Below are 21,301 nucleotides of genomic sequence, written 5' to 3'. Positions count from 1 at the left end.
CGCTGCATGAACGCCGCTATCTATTATTGAACGCCAGCTGAAGCTGTGTAACGTAGAGTCGAGAGCTTAAAGCTGCATTTATTTCGGACAAAGGCCGGCGAACGGTAACTCACACTACACGAATGATGGGGGGTGTGCAGCGAACGGAGATAGAAGGCCCCGGAGATGACGGTAAATATCGTACACCCCTGAAAGGACGTGGTTTTTGGGGGGGTCCAGCTCCCCCGCAGCTCCGCTGGCACGGCGCTCGATATGTCAATTGGTTTCGGTCGTCCGCCGCTCTGCGCCGCTAAGCCTCCTACCGGAGCGAACCATCTCCCGCCGAGAAGAGGGGGGGAGTCTGTCATGAACCCTCGTTCGATGTTCCCGCGAGTTAGGGGTACTTTACTCTTCGAATGTCACCTTTAATGTTTATATACGACGATGTGTGGAAGGTATGTCACATAAATGGCCAAAGACAAACATTATCCGTCATTTGTTAAGCGACCCCCCCTTTTACGGATTACCGTTGTTACGGTCCGGCCGGCGTCACGTCTGCCACGGAGCGCTCTCTGGGTGGCCAACCATAAAATGGTTGCGCGTTTCCAACTCTTCACGTAATTCCCCATTTTTCACATTTATTCTTTTATTTCCCACATAACAATCAAACTATATTAGCGTCGCTGCGTGTTTTGCGATCACTTTATGACAATTCGTGACAATTTATCGGCGCTTCGTTCAACCCGGGGTTAGTCATTGGTCGTGCAGCGCAGGACGGCGGCGTCTCGGCGATTATGTGTTGTATTGGACCAAGAGCTCGGGTATCGTTTTTGTCTTTTCCAAAAAAAAAAACAGATTTAGCTTCGCCTCGGCTTGACAACGGAGCGGGGATTTATACTCGGAAGTCGAGGTGTGTACTTACATGTTCGCAAATCGGCTGCTAGCAGGGGGCCAAGCAGACGAGTTGACGTTGACTCATGTCTGCCCCTGCTAAGCCAGCGCCTGCCGCTGTACGTCATAGGTGCGGTGGATGCATGCGCCTTATGCGTTCTATAAGAAAACGAACACGTTTGTTGTGCCAAGTGGCTGCTGTGACGCAACAGCTGAAACTCTAGTCTTGTTCTGTTGCGGCCTGGCTGCGCTGTGATGAATTGTCCACCCACCATAAAGGTTTTCTAGTGGCAGTTGTTGGTATCTTACAGATGATTGAGGTGGTGGCCTCCATGGCCCGAGGCCCTGTCTTCCTGGCCGGGGAGGTTATGGAGTGTCTCATAACCTTCACGAACCCCATGTCCCACCTCTCTACCTCTGCAACTAGGTACGCTTACTATTACACTTTTATGTGCTCTGTTCTTTCTCTCAACGCCTGATCCCATTCACACCTTTTCTAAAATGCGTGAGTCGTTTTTGGCTTGTTTAAGGGCTCTGGCGTTAGCCCTTTAGTGATCTTGTTGACTGCATTTAGACACGAGCGTCCCCCCCCCCCCTTTATGACAGACAGCACCTGAGGCATGACTGTCCTTCTTCTGTTTGTATCACAAGTGAGATGCTGGCGTGGGCAAGTGCCCAGATCCACTGCCAGTTTCATGCCAGTGAGAGCAGAGTGGCCCTGCCAGTCCAGGGCAACAAGCAAGACATCCAGGCTGAGAGTGACACGGTCCTTATCCCAAGCAGAGGTTAGTAGGGTTGATAGGTGGATTGCAGGAATAAAGTGCAATAAAGAGAGAAAAATTAGCAAGTTGAAAGAAATGTCAAGGAAAGGTATGGGACAAAGACATAGAACACAGTTGGATGGGATGATAACAATAGAACTCAATACAACAAACAAATCGGCTTCTGTTCTCTGCATTTAAACAACTAAGCACTCTATATGAGACTTGATTCATGTCATCAGATCACATGGCACGCAAGAGTCAACAAACAGCAAATCAATTTTGTCTGGCCTAGTCTTGCAAATATCCTTGTGATGCAGGTTAGATATACAAAGATTTTCCATCTAGCGAAAGGAATATTGGCTGCATGTGTGGGCCTTGCACCTTAAAATTTGTTTAGCTACCTATTACAGTGGCTAGACTTAAAATAGCATATGTGTCGGACAAACATTTCATTTTGATTTGGTACGATAGACTTTATTTATATCCGGGAGAGAAAATTCATTTTTTCCACATTTGTCCTGGGCAGGGGGTCAGTTGGCAAGGTCGTAATTGGATTAGGTAAGGGTATCTTTCTCAAGGATCCTTGAAAACTCAGGGTCCCCCGGTTGGGAGATGACCTCAGAAACTACAAGGCCTTTCTGCCTACATTTACTTTTTTTTTTTTGTCTGTTGTCATGTTTGAAATACTAAAAGTATGGTAAGGAACACAAGGCAGCTGTAGCATCCTAACAACATTCCTGTGATTTTAAAACTAAGGACACAGAATGAGAGCTGAGTGGTGACTTAGAAAGAATATAAAACCATACAGTGTTTGTTTAAGCACCTTTTTTGGGACAGAACAACATGGAGCCAGGAATTATTTTTCACAGTTTACTTAAGTTGGGCTTTTCGGGGTCAAGACAAAATCAAAATGTCTGTAGTTTTATGTTGACAGAATCATCTATTTATCTTTGAAGTAATGCAAAAGAAGCACTAAGCGACTTTGGAATTTTGGTCACATAGTGCAAACATGGGCGGGCGGAGCAATGTAGACAGTCTGGCTCCATAGTTTATTATGTGTGATTTTCTTCCATGGTAGTATAGCATCTGAAATTTAACAGTAATTTTTTGATGCTTTGTAATACTGAAAAAAATAAATCTCAAATGCGTGCTGTCACTGAAAATGTTTAACATGCAAGAGTCTGCATTTGATGTAAGATGTTGGTTCACGATTATTACTTCATTTTAGTCCTCAGTTCATCAAAGATAATAATCAGAACAAGCTATCTAGCGTGGTGGTCAGGATAATCACTTTAGCTATGGGTGTTGCAGCCATGTTAAACCATGAGTGATTCATTTCCTAAAGCTAGTGTAACTGTGTCTTGTAGTACAAGCTAACAATGCTTGGAGCAAACAGTGAGCATGATGGGTAATATGACAACCCGACCTCCTTAACGCACACGCACCCTTCTCGTCACCAGGAGAACGAGGCCAGTGCATGCTCGACACGCCACCCAAGATACTGTTCTGTGACCTTCGCCTGGATCCTGGAGAAAGCAAAACCTGTACGACACTAATTTCTCCCCCCCCCCCCACCTCCTCCTCTCTCTTGACCACAGTTTTATGCTGCAAGACACTAAACAAAGGACTTAACTTAATGATCAACATGACAGACTAGGTCCATTTAGTATTAGATATTTTAAACGATGAAGTTGCATTGTTCTTTTTTTTTTTTTGAGGGCTGCTATACAGGCGTATGTAGTATTAGAAATTAACTCAATGCTTTTCTGTTTGTGCCTTATCAAAGTCTTATTTAGAAATAAACTCTCGTCCTCAGATTCATATAGTGAGACCGTGCCTGTAGATGGCCCACCTAGCTTCCGTGGTCAGGCAGTCAAGTATGTCTATAAGCTCACAATCGGCTGCCAGAGGGTCAACTCCCCCATCAAACTACTAAGAGTTCCCTTCAGAGTGCTGGTCCTGCAGGGTGAGGTCTATTTCTCAATTTGTCTCCTTTACCAGTCATTTTAAGAAGTAACGTTATTTTGATGTGCTACTTAAGCTTTTAATGGTATGATATTATTTTGATGTCCTACTTAATCCTTAAAAGCCATATGGTTCAAAGAGTAATTAAAATGACTTAATTTACAAGTCAGGAGAATGAGGGGGCCCGTGGACATAAATTCATCTTCCTGCTTTACTTAAGAAGGGCATAGCAAATGGATTTCAAACACATGGCAAGAAGTATAGAAAAATCCTTTCATTCTATGCCCATCATATTTCATATGATGTTCAAGGGTGAGACAGCTGCCTGTCTGGCTTTATAGGCATGCTGGAGCAGCCATTTCCCCAGGACGAAGAGGTCTCCCCCTCCAACCCTTTCCTGGAGGAAGAGGAGGGGAACCGAAGGGATACCAGGCCCCTGGAGAGAGCTCTGGACATGTTGATGGCCACCACCTCCAGGCGCTGCCCTCGTGAGTTCAGTTCCTTGTCTGGGACTCTTCTTCTGAAGTACTTGTCAAAATCAGACCTATACGCAACATAAATGTTCAAATGTTCACCTCAACATTGCGTTATACCTTAAGATCAGTCAGACCTCACATTGAGACACACTAAAACAATTTACATAACCACAGCAAACTGGTACTAAAATGTGAAGCTGTAATGAAACAAAGCAATGGAAAGAGCAATAGAGGAAGGACCACCAACAAGGTGGAAAATAAACAATGCAGGAACACATGACTCCAAACAAATCTTTACCAAAGTGTGAATATAGCCTCGGTAGACCAGGAAAATAGCTGCTGCAGGCCTCGACACACCTGTTTATCTTAAATAAATGAATAAATAAATTTGTTTATCGTAGCAGTTACGTGGATTATGACAGAGCTTCTGATGCCGGACCATGAGACCCATTGTTCTCCTCCTGCTCTGATTCTTTACCATTCGAGGCTCTGTTAATTTTCTCACCTGCATTGGCACATCTATGACCTTTGAACCTTTTTCTCCTGCAGATATGTTCAACATCACCAACATGCGGGGGAAAGTCGCAAAGTTCTGCATTTTTAAGATTGTGTACAGGCTAGGGGAGGACATCATTGGCACTTTTAACTTCTCAGAAGGCGAAATTCCCTGCCTACAGGTTTGTGTGTGCATGTGTGCGCTGTTTGCAGTCATAGCTTTTGTTTCTGAAGCATTTGTTTATCGCATTGCGTGTCATTTGAAGAGCAGTATTCCAGGGTCAGTTGTTTTATATTCCACCAGTGTGAGGGAGGACACCTGTATCTCTCTGTATGTGTCACAGTACTCCGTGAGCCTCCAGAGCGAAGAGGAGATCCAGCAGCCATACCAGCGGCGTCCCGGCCAGGCAGTCAGCGTGACGGGACACGGCCGGCACATGGAGTCCTGCCTCCACACGGCCTCCAGCCACTTCTCCCTCCCTATACCCCTCAACGTCACGCCGGGGTTCAGCACAGACATAGGTCAGTGCCCACTGGTCTCTTTCAGGGGAACCTCTAACCTCAGGGATCAAGATTATCAAAACCTTTCGGCATGGAAGGTGAAAGACTGACCCCTCATAGAAGCAGTGGGTTCAAGATAGAAGTTAGCATAGTTCATGTTGGTTTTTATTTATTGTTTATTTTTAGGATTTCACAAGTAAAAATTAACCTTTGATTCTGTATAGTTTGCATGCTTATTGGCAGGCCTTACTAATAACCTTTCATAAAATCGCTCATAAATGGAGGCGTTAACCAATTTAGACAGTTTAGGTGCCCAAAGTTTGCCTGCAGGCCTGACTTTGGACTCAGATAAATATTTGTTGCTGAGCCCCTTGTCGATTACTGTCAGATCATTCTGCAACAAGAAATATCTTTCAAAATGGAATGGTTTTCTAAATGTTATGTTGGTACTAGCAGAGGTACCCGGTGTTGCCTGGGGAAAATGTTTTCACCAGAACAACCAACACGATGGGATCTTTACGATATAGTCGATGATGAAATATAGGATAATTTATGCTATGATACATGTGATAAACGAATGTCAAATAAACGAATCTTATTAACGAAAATGATCAAATGTCATAAGTTTCGCTCCATTCATCAAGCTTCTTTGCCAGTGTGTGTATTAATCACTCAGTGCTCAAGCGCCTCAGGGTAAACCACGTTGCGTGCCTTCAGGCTAGCATTGACAATGTTAGGCGTAGTGCCTCCTTTGACCACTAAAAAAGATTTGTCGGAAGTCTCCACAAAGCATCATTGGAATGCCTCTTTTTGCAAATAAATGTAAAAAAATTACTTGGTTTTTGAAATATTTTTCGAACTGTGCAATCCTTGGAAAGTGCTGATTTTAAACATACCTTTCTTTTTGTTCTACAATGAGTATTTCTGGAGTTTTAAGCGAACATACAAACATATGCTCTTGCTTTATATATATATATAGATTATCAAAGACTACTGTTTATGATGGTAGCCTTTATCAGAGAGTAAAGTAAAACTTTGAAATTGTATTTAATCAGGAGTTGATGTGTAATAGACTTGACCTGGATGTACAATCTGACTCTGCTTTCACAGTTTCTCTGAGATGGCGCCTGCACTTTGAGTTTGTCACTACCCGGGAGCCCATGGAGCCGCCCGTCGTACTGCAGACCCACTCAGAGGTTACGGTTTGGACAGGGGCAGAGCATGTTGATGTTGATACCTTCAGCTGGGACCTGCCAATCAAAGTCCTGCCCACCAATCCAGCCTTGGCATCCTACGTGTCCCAGTTTACAGGGACCAACAGCATCAGCATTTGACGGCCTGTTGAGGAAACGTCATGTTTCTGAACTTATGCATAGATGTATGTGTTTGCCCTGACGTGTGTGTGTGTGTGTGTGTGTGTGTGTGTGTGTGTGTGTGTGTGTGTGTGTGTGTGTGTGTGTGTGTGTGTGTGTGTGTGTGTGTGTGTGCGTCTGATTGAGGCGAGAGAAGACAGAGAGCATTTCTACCATAAAAGAAATGTTAGCTAACAAGAGATGTGTGCATTTCGATAACAAAGAAGTGTATTTTCTTTTTGAAGATGCAGCATTATCGGCAGACTGTATGTAAAGTATGCAACTATTTTTTTTTTCTGTTGATTTAGCATTTGACATGCATTTTGCAGTGCATCCTAACTCAATACATTCTTCCTTTTTTGGGAGCCTGAGTAATGTTACCTTTTGTAAAGCACGGCTAGCTACGTTGTTGTGCCTTTTTAAATATTTATTCCAGCGGTTGAGCCTCGTATCCCGAAGCCCTCAGCACGTCAGTTCTTATCTAAAAACTCTTTCTTATGCAAGACATTTATAACTGTGTAACTGTAAAAAAAAATTTCCCCCCCGGCATGAAAAACGGCTATACCGAAATGTGAATCATGAATTAAATGGCGAGTATTCATATTCGAGGGAAAAAAAAGTGACTGCCGTTTTTTTTTGTTTTTTTTAAATCACCCACAAAAAAACAACAACACAACCTCTGTTTTCACACAAACATTTTAATCTGAAGATTAAATGAGTTGCAGTATAGAGCAGAACGAACAAGAGAAATCGGTATATATTAATATGCGAATATGTGCTGATATTTACAGTTGTGCATTGGCTGGTTAGCAGGATGTGTATGTGGTGCTGGCTTGATATGAAGACCTTGGCTATAGTAAAGAAGGAGTGGCGCAGCTCGCTGCGTTCTCCAGAACTCTCTGAGGAAACGTTTTTTGTGGAGACTTTTTTGAAATAACTTTTAGATCCTGCGTGTTAAACGTAGAGCCAAGGTGTTTGCCGATGAGCCTCTTACGTTACTAAATGATGTACTCGAGAGGAAAACTATGGGATTCTGCTTTCAGTTAACAGATTAGGGCATGCAAAGACTGTCGCGTAACAATGGATATTCGTCATATCTCCAAAAGGATGTTCAGACTTGAAATCAAACGGATTCGCTCGTTTCTGGGCTGTGTCATCCTTGCCTCAAATAATTTCCAGAGGTAAATAACGCACTTCCACTTCAGCAGCCTTGTCATACATTGCAGCATCATACGGTATGCAGTTTTATGCTTTTTCAGAGAGCCTCTAACTTCATTACCCCTCCACAGATAAATGTCATCTTTTGCGGCTTGTTGCCGATCCCAGCTGTTAAGTTTTGATATTGTCGTGCTCTATATGTAAAGATGGTTATTGGTATTCATCGTAACTCGAGTGTTTGGATGCACAGGTAAAATGGACTGATAAGTGTGTTGCCCACTGTTGTCTCCCTGTGGCCCCCGCTAGCGGGCTACCCCTCCAGATGATGCTGCAGCTTCAGCGACCCGTGGCTGGGGTCGTTGTTGCCCTCCCCGGGAGAACAGGGCAGACGAGGGTCGGCCGTCTGGACCAGGGAGACCTTGCAGGTCACGGCCTCCACCCGCACCTCGCACCACGGTGGGAAGTCCACCGGCCGATGCACCCTGGACCGAGGGGGAAGACGGAGAGGGGAGCCTGAGGTTAAGCTCTGTTACAACACTTCATTACCACAAGTACTCATCAAACGGTCAGACGTGTGGGGGCAGAACTAGTTGGTCTATATTTCAGTAATAAAGGTGTTAGTGAAGTTGGCAAGCAACAAATAGAGAGACGGGGGGTTAGTTTATTTTTGAAGGAGAATTTAATTACTCCAGCAGCAACACATGCAACACACAAAACTACAAACACCCGTCCAATAAACCCATATATGCCCAGTAAGCATGGAACGATAGAAGTTCTCTGCTCTGCGTGCAGTATTAGTCTGAAATTTTGCAGAAACCCACATTGGCGTAGCATCATATACTGATGCGTTGACATACTAAGTGTTTTAAGTCCAGTTATGACTAAAGATGATGTCCTTAACACCGTCTTGGCTTCGAAATATGCTCTGAACCTTCGCTGCAAGTCAATCTAACAAGGCAAAAATCAGCGCTGAAACTCGATGTACTCACGTCTCGCAGCATCCGACACCAATGGGGTGCAGACAGGTGCACTGCAGACAGGCGTTGTCCATCCAGGTTTCTCCCAGCGAGTACTGCCTCCCCTCGTACACGCACAACGCTGCCATGCAACACATCCGTCAGCAGGCAACTCTTGACACACTACACCTCCCGGCTCTCACGAGATTAAATATATATGTATTCTGAGCAAAATCTGATGCCTTTAGCAGCCGAATCCTCACCGTCCGGGCTCAGAAACCGAATGAATAAATCTAAAATCTGACTGGAAGTACACACAGTGCATGTAGTTCTGCACAATTAAGAAAATGTTGGATTTTGCACAATATCAATATATGTATCACAATATCTGCGTACATATGTAGAAATGCCATGTTTAAGAAGCCAACTGAGGTTCATCACATTGACCTGTTTGGTAATGTAAAGTAGAACATTAAACCAAAACGAGTTTTCAGGATATAATCCCTATGTTTCAGAAAAGTTGGACTATAGATTCTCGTGATTAATTTCGACAACAAAATTGCATATCATAAATATGTCAGTGTTAAAATTTGATCCAAGTACAGTACCACTAGAAGATGATCGTAGATCATCGCCCAGACTTACGTGCAGTAATACGACAGAGAGCGAGTAGCAGTGACCCTTGCGCTCTTTACTATTGGTCACTTGTATTGTTTGATACACGTTTTTGGTAAAGTTTTTGCAATTGTAATAACAAAATACCTAAAGCATTTACTCTGAACAACAGCAACTGAACTCAAGCACAAATATAAAATGCAGTTAATTGCCGAGAGGGGTTCCTTTGTAGGCCTAGCATGGTGCTGGTAAGGACCATGTAAGGACTACTGGAGCATGCCGTGGCTGACCTCTGGAGTTGAAGTGGCACTCGGTGGGCGCCGCTGAGCCGCCGGCGGTCCACAGCAGAGCCCCCGTCAGGATGGCAAGTGTCCAGTTCACCCTGGTGGATTCCATCATCCTCTGTTTCTGGTCAGCCTCTGGTCCCTCCTCACCAAACTCACCTCCATTTATACCTCCGGAGGTTTACGAGCCGGCGCGGGGGTGTGGTCAGCCCTGGGCGTCGGGGATGCCACTGGGAACGAGGGAGGTGAAAAAGGGGGGGGGGGGGAGGAGTGTTTTGGCGCTCCGGAGATCACCTCGCCATGCTTCACTGGGCATGAACCTCGAAAAGCGATAGAAACAGTGACACATCGGTGTAGTGACTAAGAGAGCAGGGTGAGAGGGAGGTGAGGAGGAAGGGCAGAGAGAGAAGGAATGAGAGAGGTGAGGTCCAAGGAGAGGAGGAGAGGGAGGTATGGATTTGTCCAATATGATTCATTCAAGCCTTGTTGGCCCTCGCACGACTTCGGGTGCCAGGTTGCTGTTTAGTGAACGAAGCAGTGACTAATACGGACATAAAACATGGCACAGAACCTTGAACACAAGCGTCGCTCGATACGTTGAACACCGCGGAGCCCGGAAGAACGAACTGCAGGGTGTTGGAGGGTATGGTGAGCTTTTACTCTTTCCTGGATGAGGTACCAGATCAGCTGGCTAGTTTTATGAACACCTTAAGTCTGTGACCACATGCCGACACACACACACACACGTCCAGCAACACACACGTATTCACATAAACACATTCATGCAACGCACACGTTCACATAAACACCCACACGCATACAAATACACGCGTCGCTTTTGCAACAGCACCACATGCCTCCCCTGATGCCTGTCTACCTCGGTGGAATGAGTTGAGCTCATGTTGGTGATGTCACATCCTCATCTCCGTTCTGTGACCTCATGTGGGCTCTGCCCAGCCGGCCTGTCCCAGAGGAAAGGACAGAGACCCGCGATGTTTGGGAAAAAAACAGTCCTTTAGAGGAAGATAGGACTTGTCTTTTATAGTTGTGTTCTGCAGCTGTGTGTGCGTGTGTGTGTGTGCATGTGTATGTGTTTTAGATGGAAATACACTCAATGAGACAAAGTTGTACTTTTCCATGTGTTTTTATGATATTGAGAATTATGGTTCTGCATGTTGGCATGCAGATGTGTGTGTGTGTGTGTGTGTGTGTGTGATACAGAGCAATGGAGAGACAAATATTCTTCTTTATGTGTGTGTGCTTGCGTAGTCCCCCTCATATGAGCATGCATGTGAGTGTCAAGTTTGTTACCACCAGCGATAGAAAGAGCTGACCCTTGACCTTTGTTAGCTCCCACCTCACCCCCCTGCAAACGGGGTAATGGGGTAGCCTGTTTGAAAAAGAAAAAAAGGATTTGCTGGGAGGGTCGGAGGTAGCATGGTTACATTCCCTGGCCCAGAACAAAACATTAGCTCATCTCCTTCCACTTTCGTTATCTGAGTTCTGAGGCACAAGATCATAGGAAAATTCCTCTCAAGCCTCTCTGAGTGGGCCCCGGGGCCTCACAATGTCCTGTTTTGCCTGCCTGTTCTTGGGTTCTGGGGTACCCCCCCCCCACAGTAGTCGGAGAGTGTTGATACTGCTCCGCCGTCGGCCAAGGGTGCTACCGCATTCATTTTCTCGGTTATATGACTCACAGTTGCCTCTCTCGCTCTATCTGGACAACATCTCCATGAAGACTTCTTTCATTTCGAGGTCTCCTGTCTACAGCGTTCTTCACTAATCCTCTTACCCTATTACTAACACCGGATGCCTGCCAAAATACACTTCGGCTAATGACAGGGGTCACTTTGCCAGTTTCAGTTTGGACGTCGAAGGGGTCATTTTTGCTTCCTTCCTCCCTGGAACCGTTTTTCATAACTGGGTTGCATAGCTCTGTTGGCCTCATGTTGAGACACCGAGCAAAAAGACTCCCGAGATTCCAATGACCAGTGTTCTTCCATGTGTTCAGACAGGGTGGTCAGAGCCTCCTCAGAGCCTATGGGTCCTATACAATCACAATGATGATGGGTTCACACCCCGATTTGATGAGTTAACGACTTGGGAGGCGCTCTTTAAAACAAAAGGATGAGGATTTTCCTCTCACACGCCTATTGTCCTTCATGGATGTGCAGTTAATTGGAGACAAGTGGATTTTAATTGGGGAAACTCTGTTTGGGAGTCGAGGCATTGCCATCATGGAATCCTTGTTCATATCATCTCTAAGCATCTGATAAAGGAAAATGGCTGTGTTGTGGTCCGGCAAAGTTTTATTTCTCAAACTTGTTTTGAGCTGCCTGGGTTGCTCTTAGAATAATGTCTAAATAAGGCCGTAAGGACTCGCTGCAAATTTTAAAGAGTTCTGGCTGAAAACCTGAAAGACATTAGTCCTGGATGAAGTCTCAACATTTCTTGCAAATATGCCAATGTCCTCATTTCCTAGTAAATCTTCAAACATTGCGCCACTGCTGATTGAACTCTGCTGTCATTGTGTGGTCCCAAATACTTTGATTGATTGATTGATTAACTTTATTGATCTCCTGAAGGGGGAATTTCTTACAGTGTCCAAGCACTTGTATTGCTAGACACACACATTCACGTCACTCCACAGCCTTTACCAACATGTCCTATTACCAAGCCTTTAACATTTTATAGTGCTCTGAAATATTTTTCCACCATTTGATCCCCTACTAATAAATACTGATGAATGAGAGTAAAGGAGACATTTAATCAAAGCTTTTCTGTAAATTGGCATACCTGTCATGGGTCTACATGTGAACTTTGACCTTCCACCTTCCTTTGCCAACATACAGCTTGTGCCTGCGTTACGATGCAACCAACCTTGTCTTTAACTGTTTTTCTAGATGACTGGTGCATTATATGTACTTCGTTCATGTTCATATTGGACATCACAGCTCAGGACGCCTCTGTGTTGCAGAAATCACAATGTTATTCTCCGGCCTTGTCAAAACCACTTCTTTTCCTTTGCTTTCTGCTGTAAGTAAATTAATCTTGAGTAAATATGAGAAAGTACAGCAACTCTGTCTCTGGCAGAGACAATCTTATCGGTTCTGAAAAAGAAAACAACATATTAGAAATATAGCACCAACGTACAAAATATTGTATCCACAACAAGTTGCAGTGTAAACCCCAGTGTAGTACAACCAGACAACGTGTGATTTGTGGGCTTCTGAGCAGCATATCCTGCCATCGTCCTAAATTGTGTTACAATCTGACCAAAATTAAGATAAGGTTGCTGCGTATTTATCCAACCTCATTATATATGATACGTTTTTTGAAAAAGGTCAAACGAGAAACCCACTTTCTTGCTATTTCAATTTCATTTAGTTATGTAAATAGGCCTAATTATACAAAAAAACACATCAAAGGAAAAAACTTAATGTAGGTTAAAATTAGTGCAGCTTTTAGTTACATGTACCCCTAGATTCACGTTTATGTGCGTTTCTGCACGTTTGCTTTTCTCCACATTGATTTTATTGTGATAACATGAGCTCCGGAAGTTGATCCTCTCTTACATCGTGACATATGCAGAAAAAGGAGTGGAATATAATATCACTTTAGATTATTGTACTTGATTGTTTATGTTTGATTTTAATATTGTTACAGAATGGAAAGTATTGGGGGGGAGGGTGTGGAATAAAAATTGTGACGCTATATTTGCGTTGTCCCTTTAAGAGGCAAGCTCGAAACTCCGCCCACTCTCGACTTCCGCCTTTCTCTGGCCAGACTCGCTCAATCGATCTGCGATACGACGATCGACGGCGCAGTTTCTCGGCCCCGGCGCGTCCATCTGCGGCTTGTCACGTCTGGCGTGGCACGAGCGCCGGAATATGCTGTGTTGTTATGCCGCTATCGAAAATACAATCGCGTCCGCTCAGGCAGCCAAGAAATAATGTCGTCTCTACCACCGTTCACATCCACAGCTTAGTTTCTAAACTCCGTCAACTGGCTGACTGTCGCGCCGTAGTGTCAGCGCGGTAGTTTGGGGACTGGACGCCGAAAGGCGGCACAGGGTGGCGGTTTTTGTCGCGCTGATCCGAGGCCTTTGCCGCAAACCCCCCCCCCTCCCTTCCCGCGCGTGCGCCCCCGGAGAGTCTCGCGTTTCATGTTTCAATAGTCGTTTTTATTGATCATTCCTGCTTGTCGGAAGATGGACACGGACAAGTTCAATTACGTTTACAGTTGTGACTTGGACATAAATGTTCAACTCAAAATGTAAGTTTTTTTACTCCACGTTCAGCTTCGTCACGAGGAGGAGGGGGGGGGGACGTGTCTCGAGATGACTTGTCTGCACAGTGGGAGGATGCTCGTCCCAGCTGTGCGGCTCCGTTAGACGCCTCTCGTGGTTTTAGTCACGTAGCATATCTGCAGTTTTTGCAGTGTCTGAAAAGTGTTGGGTTTTTTGATAGCAATTGTTTATTGTGTGTCTGCTCGTACGTGCATGGTCACGACATCAGACTGCCGTCACCCCACGTAACTGGACGGGTGAGGCGACTCGTTTCGGAAGAACACTCGTCCCGTTTGTTGACAGCGTGCGCGCGGCTCATCCAGATCCACTTATAGACTACCAACTAATGACTAGGATAGACATAACCGTCCGTCACATACTGTAACACTGATCCCTTCGTCTCCTAGACGCAGCGTTTCTCAACCCAGTCCTCCAAGGAACCCCTATCCTGCAGATTTTCTTTGCAACCCTGAATAGGTACCTGTTTGTAGTAACTCAGCAGTGACTGTCAGAGTTTGCACACCTTGCATAATTAAGTGCTGTGAGATGATTGGTCGAGTAAGTACAAGCAGACCTACGTATGCAGGGTTACAATGAAAATCTGCAGGATAGGGGGGGTCCTTGAGGACTGGGTTGAGAAACTGTCCTAGAGAACAGCAAGCGTCAACCGTTGTCAGTTATCAGAAATGACGTGAGGCGGCCCACGTCGTCGTTCTGGCGATGCATTCAAAACGACTTCCGTTGTAACCAGTTCCTCCTCGTGTACACCATAAAAAGGGTAAATGGTGCACATCCACATTTCATTTCCTCTCTGTACCCCAACCCCCCTCCCCCCCCTGTTGTTTATGCTCCCCTGCAGAGGCAGTTTGGAGGGCAAGAGGGAACAGAAGAGCTACAAGGCGTTGCTCGAAGACCCGATGCTGCGTTTTTCTGGCCTCTACCAGGAGAACTGCTCGGACCTCTACGTTACGTGTCAGGTGTTTGCCGAGGGCAAGCCCCTCGCTCTGCCCGTACGCACCTCCTACAAGGCATTCAGCACCCGCTGGAAGTGAGTCCCGAGCTTTCGCTGCCCTCTGTGTGTTGTGTGCAAACGCGACCGGGGCCAAAACATTCATTCCCCGGGTCCAGGTACACGATTCCGGGTTTGGATTTGGCTTTGCAATTGAAGAACTGAAAGCTGAAGACCTCATCAGGCCTTTCATCTCGTTTCCGTGCCCCTACCCTCTCCCCAACACCTCTCTTGCGCTCTCCCTCTCTTGTATAGCTGGAACGAGTGGCTCCGGCTGCCAGTGAAGTACCCGGACCTTCCCCAGAGTGCCCAGGTGGCCCTCACTGTGTGGGACGTCTATGGGCCGGGCAGAGCCGTCCCTGTTGGGGGAACCACTGTCACTCTCTTTGGCAAATATGGGTGAGGCTGCCCCAGCAGTGAAAAGCTTTCGGCTGCTTATTCACAATGAAAAAGAAAAGTGAAGTCTCCACTTTTCCTTAGCTCTGAGTGGTACCTACTTAACTGTCCATACTTGTGGGGAAATTGCCTTTGGGCTCACTTCAAGCACAATTAAAGAAAATCCTTCACAGCATTTCATATCTTAATCCTTGGACACTTTTGTAGAAGGCAGTGGAAGTAATCAAAACTTATTCTGATATAGAAGTTGCAGATTTACTGATAGCATGTTTAAAACATGTTCATGACATTGACCCATGATGATACCCCCATAATTGAAGACGTCTCATCTTTGAAACAAAACTCTTTTCACTGAACTCCTCTCGCCTATTCTAGGATGTTCCGGCAAGGAATGCATGACCTGAAGGTGTGGCCTGGGGTGGAGGGGGATGGAGCTGAGCCCACAACCACACCAGGCCGCACCAGCAGCAGTCTGGCTGAAGACCAGATGGGCAGACTGGCCAAGGTGAGGCATTCCTGTGAGCGGAAGGAGGGAATGTTTTCGTGCTGGTGGTAGTGGTGGGGGGTTTGGTCTGGGATGTGTGTCAGAAAGCAAGTGAGAGAGAGAGATACATTCAGTGTTTGTGAATTTGTTTGTGTGTGGGGGGGGAAAAAGAGGCAGACACATAGTTACGAAAGTGTGCATGACTTTGTCAATAAGAGTGTCACAGAGAAAGAAGGGGGGGGGGATTCATAGTTTTTGTTTGTGAAAGCGAGAGAGGGATCCTCTCATACAGAGCCCTGTCTAAACCATCGTCTGTTCCAGGGCCCTGACCTGGAGGTACTCAGTGATGTGAGTACAAGAGGAGCAGTAGGCACTGGGAATGTGGAATGCGTGTGTTTCTGTATACGTGTGTGTGTGTGTGTGTGTGTGTGCGTGCGTGCGTGTATGCGTGTGTGTGTGTGTGCGCGCACATGTGTGTTTGTGTGCCCACCAGACTTTGGTCACACAATATTTTCAAATAACAGTTTTGAGTTTTAACTCTGAAGCGTACCAGAGGGGTGGGGATTACATCATGAGGCAAATTCAGAACACTGTCAGCTCGATTGTTCATTATGGAGAAGTAGTTATGATTGACTTTTGAAACTTTCCCACAATTACCTAAATCTTTTTTGGTCGTACCCTCCTGTCCTATGTGGCAAACTCCACCAAACTGGACATTAACAAGTTTAAAGCAAACCATACAAAGCTTTTGCAAACGCTTTTTGACTCAGGTCTGGTGAGGTTTTACTTTCAAAACTGTCAGCATGTATGTCTGTGTTTTCAAAGCTACAGTACACACATTGGGTTCCAGTAGTTTCCTGCTGATGTTTGCTGTGTAAGAATTTATGTTATGTGTGCCTGTATGCATGGACTTGCAATACTTGTTGCATTAGGGGGGGTGATTTCGAACTGATGTTGATTTGTCCCTGGAGTTTGAATAGCTTGGGTTTTTTTTCTGTCATTTAATTCCAAAAACTGACACACTGGTTCTGCAATGTCTTTCAACAAGAGCCGTTTCGATTTCTGCCTGGGTGTAATTTTGCTGCACCAATTCATGTGGTTTGATACTGTGTGAATACTAACTACAACCAGCCGCATTACAGGCTGCTTGTTGATGGCCAGATCTGTGCTTGTGTGCCCTGACATCCACGCTGACTGACTGGTTGACTGGATTGGCTGCTGGGTGTTTGATCCAAGACACTGGATTGGCTGCTGGCACTGGTTGAGCAGTGATTGGTGAAGCTGTTTGAACGTCAACCATCATGCTGTCAACCATTCTGCTGAAACAGCGTCTCACTTGTTGCCTTCTTTTTCACTGAATGTTTTTTCTTTACTTTTCTCATTTCTAATCTTTCCCTTCGCCTTTCCCACGTCTGTGTCTTGTGTCTTTCCATCTGTCTGTCTGTCTTTCTCTCATTCTCCATGCAGCTGACGAAGGCCCATAGACAGGGCCACATGGTGAAGGTTGACTGGCTGGACCGTCTGACCTTCAGAGAGATTGAGATGATAAACGAGGTGCGTTCTTATATATGGAGACTGTTTCCTCACAGGTCCTCTGAATACACCCTTTGGATTTAACTTGTGAGGGACAAAACTCTGTGGACCTGAACGTAGACAGGAAGCGGCACTGAATCTAATGTCAGAATCACACCCAACTGACGCTACAGGTTCACAAGGAAGCTTGACCTGGTTAAGATTAAGGACAAAACGCAACAGAACAGACACAGAATGCAGCCAGCACTATATGACAGTAGACTGAAGTATAAAGATATTAACACTATATTCAGTCATCATCAGCCGCTTCTCCGGGGTCGGGTCGCAGTGGCAGCAAGCTAAGTAGGGCACTCCAGACGTCCCTCTCCCCAGCAACGCCCTCCAGCTCCTCCTGGGAGATTCCAAGGCATTCCCAGGCCAGATTGGACATGTAGTCCCTCCAGTGAGTTCTGGATCTACCCCGGGGTCTCTTCCCAGTTGGCCGTGCCCGGTAAACCTCCAAAGGAAGACACCCAGGAGGCATCCTAATCAGATGCTCGAAGCGCCTCCATTAACACTAAATGTTCAAACCTAAAGCATTGCTCCATTGTAGCAGCACCTTCATCGACAGTTAGAGTAACGATGGAGCTAATGATAGTCTGATGAAGTAGTCTAGTCATCTTTAGGGCCCTGACACACCATGCCGATGGTTGGCCGATGTCAGGCCATTGGTGAGCTTCTGTGACCCTCGTTTTTGCGGTGTGTCCCATACCGTCGGCATTAGTCGGACCCCTGATGGCAGCTTTTCAGCCGATTCAGCATGTTGAATCGGCGGAGCCCGTCATTGAGAGAGATCACTCTGATTTGCTGTTCAGCTTAGTGAATCAGTGCTAAGCTAGCGAATCAGGGCCGTCGGCTGTAGTCTTTGCGGTGTGTTCAAGTGCTACTTTTTGGCCCAGACAGCAGGCGACGTGAGGCAGCGACGCAACAGTCGACCTTCGTCGCTGCTAGTCGGTTTGGCATGAACGGGGCCTTAGACCTTGTCCCTGAGCTGGGTGAACGGAGGACCTCCAGCAACAGTCTTACACAGCTAACTAGGACAAGAACACCTTGGTTTTCAGTGTGTGCTGTGTTCAACTGACTTTGTTCGCCTATTTGGAAAACTGGTGTCCAACATGTGTGAAAAAGTAAAAAATCTTTTGTGCGCTTGTTTAAAAAAAAAGTATTGGAACATGAGTACATATCATTTTGCACGTCACACAGCATTACCTTACAAAAATGCAGCATTTTTTAACACACACGGAGTCTGGCCAAATATCAGATGAGTTTAATCCAAGAACAGGAGAAGGGAAATATGGATTAATCTGTGCCAGGCTAGTCCGCTGATCCGGGCAGAATATATTTACTTACTCAGGAGAATTTTTTCCAAAGCAATACCAGGGCTATTTTTGTGTGTCTAATTTTGTTCTGTTTGTATTTTCACAGAGCGAGAAACGCAGTTCCAACTTCATGTACCTGATGGTGGAGTTTCCACGTGTCAAAACCAACGACAGGGAGTACAGCATTGTGTATTATGAGAAGGTACTTCCAGTTTGTAGGTACTCGTATAGGTACTGTGACACATGACATATCTCAACAGAGTTCTGCCTAGATACCGCTGGGTATGACGACACCTGATTGGTTTATTGTTTTTAACCCCGACCCCCAACCAGGACGGAGATGACGCATCACCCGTCCTCACCAGCTGTGACATCGTCAAAGTCCCTGATCCCCAGATGTGCATGGTGAGAGGAAACACGCACACATAATTATTCATTTCAATATTGGATTTATTATTGTATCCAACTGAAAAAAAAATACTGGTGATTTACTGACAGAATGAAGTATTGCTGTCCATTTATGTAATACTAACATTAGCACATTTACAATTTTATAGCTTCTTTACCTTCACACTTTTAGTTAAAAATGTATGTTACTGAGCGTCTGGGTGACTTGGCAGTCTATTCCGTTGCCTACCAACACAGGGATCACCAGTTCGAATCCCCATGTTACCTCTGGCTTGGTTGGGCGTCCCTACAGCCACAATTGGCCGTGTCTGCGGGTGGGAAGCCGGATGTGGGTATGTGTCCTGGTCGCTGCACTAGCGCCTCCTCTGGTCCGTCGGGGCGCCTGTTTGGGGGGCCTGTTCGGGGGGGGGAGGGAACTGGGGGGAATAGCGTGATCCTCTCACATGCTACATCCCCCTGGTGAAACTCCTCACTGTCAGGTGAAAAGAAGCGGCTGGTGACTCCACATGTATCGGAGGAGGCATGTGGTGGTCTGCAGCCCTCCCCGGATCGGCAGAGGGGGTGGAACAGCAACCGGGACGGCTCGGAAGAGTGGGGTAATTGGCCAGATGCAACTGGGGAGAAAAGGGGGGGGGGATCCCCCCCAAAAAAATAAGTTTGTTACTTTTCCTTGCAAAAATGTTTGCTACGTTTGCTACTCTGCAGGAGAACCTAGTGGAGAGCAAGCATCACAAGCTAGCTCGTAGCCTTCGTAGTGGGCCCTCGGACCATGACCTGAAGCCCAACGCCGCAACACGAGATCAACTCAACGTGAGGAAATATTCATTTTTCTTATTCAGGATACCTGTGTGGTTGAATCCTTAAATTTGGGAGAACCAACATGAATCTGTGCCCTTTGGCCATCATGGTTAAGAACAAACATCAGGGAACACCATGACTCCTGGGCAGTATTTATTGAGGCCAATGACCCACAAAGACCACTTATTACCCCGAGTTGAAAATGTGTTTTATTTGTAGATGCCATGTCGTCTTTCTTTTTGAAGTTTCAGATGGATTATGTAAACACTCATATTGAAACCACCACTTGCATCCGGTGTTAAACACAGTCTGTCATCACTGAGGCTGGTGTAAAAGTCTATTAACACTGGTTTTGATTTGTGTGTGATTTACTTGCCAACAGATTATTGTGAGTTATCCTCCAACCAAACAGCTGAGCTCTGAAGAACAGGACCTGGTGTGGAAGTTCAGATACTACTTGACCACACAGGAGAAGGTGGGTGGTTGGTTCTATTCCTGTTCTGTTTATTTCTCTTCTGTTTGGTTTATTTCTGTTCTAATCCATCATATTCTTTTTTTTTTCTGCTATGTTCTTGTGTGGTGGTTCTCTGTGCTGGTTTGTCTATTCTGTTCTGGTCCAGTCTGCCTGATTTCTGCTTATCTCTAATCTCTTGGTTTTTGTCCTGCTCTGTGTCTGTCAGTTGTTATATTGCTTGTTGTATTTTAGTTTGTTGATCTCTGTTCTGCCAATCTCTCCTGTGTTTTCACACTGAAAACTCCTTCTCTTCCTCCTCATCGCCTCAGGCTCTGACGAAGTTCCTTAAGTGTGTGAACTGGGATCTGCCCCAGGAGGCCAAACAGGCCCTGGAGCTCCTCGGTAAGTGGAGGCCCATGGACGTGGAGGACTCCCTGGAGCTGCTGTCCTCCCAGTTCACCAACCCCACCGTCAGACGCTATGCGGTGGCGCGTCTGCAGCAGGCGGATGACGAGGTAGGTGTTGGCGGGGGTTTGGTCGAGTTGAGAGCGTTGGTGTGTGTGTGTGTGTTGGTTGAAGGTAAGGACTGTGTGTGTATACATATTTTGTTTAAAAACTCTTGATCTGAGGAATGTGCTGGCCAGCTTTGTTAATTCAACTACCAGCCCATTACATCTGACTGGCCTTTTTAATTTATTTATTCTAATCCATTCCACAGTGTTGTATACTTTTCACAAGTGTGTGTGTGTGTGTGTATGTATGTGTGCTAATGTATATAGGAAGTTGCTACTTCAGGTATGTTGTCTACATGATGAGAGACATAATTCTATGTGAACATGCATATGAAGAGTTCCCAGAAAGTTGAATCAGTTCATCTGGACACAACATTTAGTGGGAGAAACCTTTTACTACTCATCGAGGTGACTGCGTTTACATGCACAGTTAAGTCCGTAGCTCGATTAGGCCATGTAATTGGACTACTGTCGTTGTCCCGGTATACAAGAACCAGGGGAGAATCGATTTATTGACAGAAGTATGTTCGACCCCGGTACAGTAGGTGGCGATATGCCCCCTTTCAGCTGGTTGCCATTGGACCTTCTTCCGGTTGACCTATTGCGTGACATGCCGAACAAGCGA

General features: G+C 45.7%; 3 protein-coding genes across 6 annotated transcripts in view; 2 read left to right on the top strand and 1 right to left on the bottom strand.

The window, feature by feature from the left end:
- The first annotated feature begins 698 nt into the window (after positions 1-698).
- On the top strand, positions 699-6,512 carry rgp1 (GP1 homolog, RAB6A GEF complex partner 1). Its single transcript, XM_056300628.1, has 9 exons — positions 699-889; positions 1,182-1,297; positions 1,522-1,655; positions 3,095-3,178; positions 3,451-3,600; positions 3,941-4,087; positions 4,625-4,752; positions 4,915-5,092; positions 6,182-6,512. Exons 2-9 carry the CDS (start codon positions 1,182-1,184, stop codon positions 6,403-6,405), a joined length of 1,161 nt encoding a protein of 386 aa, XP_056156603.1. The 5' UTR covers positions 699-889; the 3' UTR covers positions 6,406-6,512.
- Positions 6,513-7,891: 1,379 nt separating this feature from the next.
- msmp1 (microseminoprotein, prostate associated 1) lies at positions 7,892-9,548 on the bottom strand. The gene is made up of 3 exons (XM_056300218.1): positions 9,443-9,548; positions 8,571-8,679; positions 7,892-8,063 (listed from the first exon to the last, which is right to left on the bottom strand). Exons 1-3 carry the CDS (start codon positions 9,546-9,548, stop codon positions 7,892-7,894), a joined length of 387 nt encoding a protein of 128 aa, XP_056156193.1.
- A 3,703-nt stretch (positions 9,549-13,251) lies between these two features.
- pik3c3 (phosphatidylinositol 3-kinase, catalytic subunit type 3) overlaps positions 13,252-21,301 on the top strand; it is a 28,871-nt gene continuing 20,821 nt past the window's right edge. The window contains exons 1-11 of one of the 4 annotated variants that reach the window (XM_056300275.1): positions 13,252-13,711; positions 14,584-14,772; positions 14,989-15,132; positions 15,505-15,634; positions 15,935-15,961; positions 17,081-17,167; positions 18,611-18,706; positions 18,838-18,909; positions 19,618-19,722; positions 20,093-20,185; positions 20,494-20,679. In XM_056300275.1, coding sequence (XP_056156250.1) covers positions 13,647-13,711; positions 14,584-14,772; positions 14,989-15,132; positions 15,505-15,634; positions 15,935-15,961; positions 17,081-17,167; positions 18,611-18,706; positions 18,838-18,909; positions 19,618-19,722; positions 20,093-20,185; positions 20,494-20,679 — 1,194 coding nt within the window. In that variant the 5' untranslated portion in view covers positions 13,252-13,646. Of the gene's footprint in view, positions 13,712-14,352; positions 14,773-14,988; positions 15,133-15,504; positions 15,648-15,934; positions 15,962-17,080; positions 17,168-18,610; positions 18,707-18,837; positions 18,910-19,617; positions 19,723-20,092; positions 20,186-20,493; positions 20,680-21,301 lie in introns of those variants that run through there. The other 3 variants (XM_056300277.1, XM_056300276.1, XM_056300278.1) reach the window with 3 other exon arrangements.

The sequence above is a fragment of the Lampris incognitus genome, chromosome 20 (assembly GCF_029633865.1).
Source record: "Lampris incognitus isolate fLamInc1 chromosome 20, fLamInc1.hap2, whole genome shotgun sequence".
In the NCBI taxonomy this organism is placed as follows: Eukaryota; Metazoa; Chordata; class Actinopteri; order Lampriformes; family Lampridae; genus Lampris; species Lampris incognitus.
The sequence above is the reverse complement of the archived record's forward strand: the minus strand, read 5'-3'. Positions and strand labels throughout refer to the sequence as shown.

Coding starts and splice junctions, on each gene's coding strand:
- rgp1 (XM_056300628.1), top strand. CDS start 1,182: ATGATTGAGGTGGTGGCCTCCATGGCCCGAGGCCCTGTCTTCCTGGCC. Junction 3,179..3,450: donor TCCTGGAGAAAGCAAAACCT/GTACGACACTAA, acceptor TCTCGTCCTCAG/ATTCATATAGTGAGACCGTG. Junction 5,093..6,181: donor GGGGTTCAGCACAGACATAG/GTCAGTGCCCAC, acceptor CTGCTTTCACAG/TTTCTCTGAGATGGCGCCTG.
- msmp1 (XM_056300218.1), bottom strand. CDS start 9,548: ATGGAATCCACCAGGGTGAACTGGACACTTGCCATCCTGACGGGGGCT. Junction 8,680..9,442: donor GTGCCACTTCAACTCCAGAG/GTCAGCCACGGC, acceptor GTTGCATGGCAG/CGTTGTGCGTGTACGAGGGG. Junction 8,064..8,570: donor GGTGTCGGATGCTGCGAGAC/GTGAGTACATCG, acceptor CCCTCGGTCCAG/GGTGCATCGGCCGGTGGACT.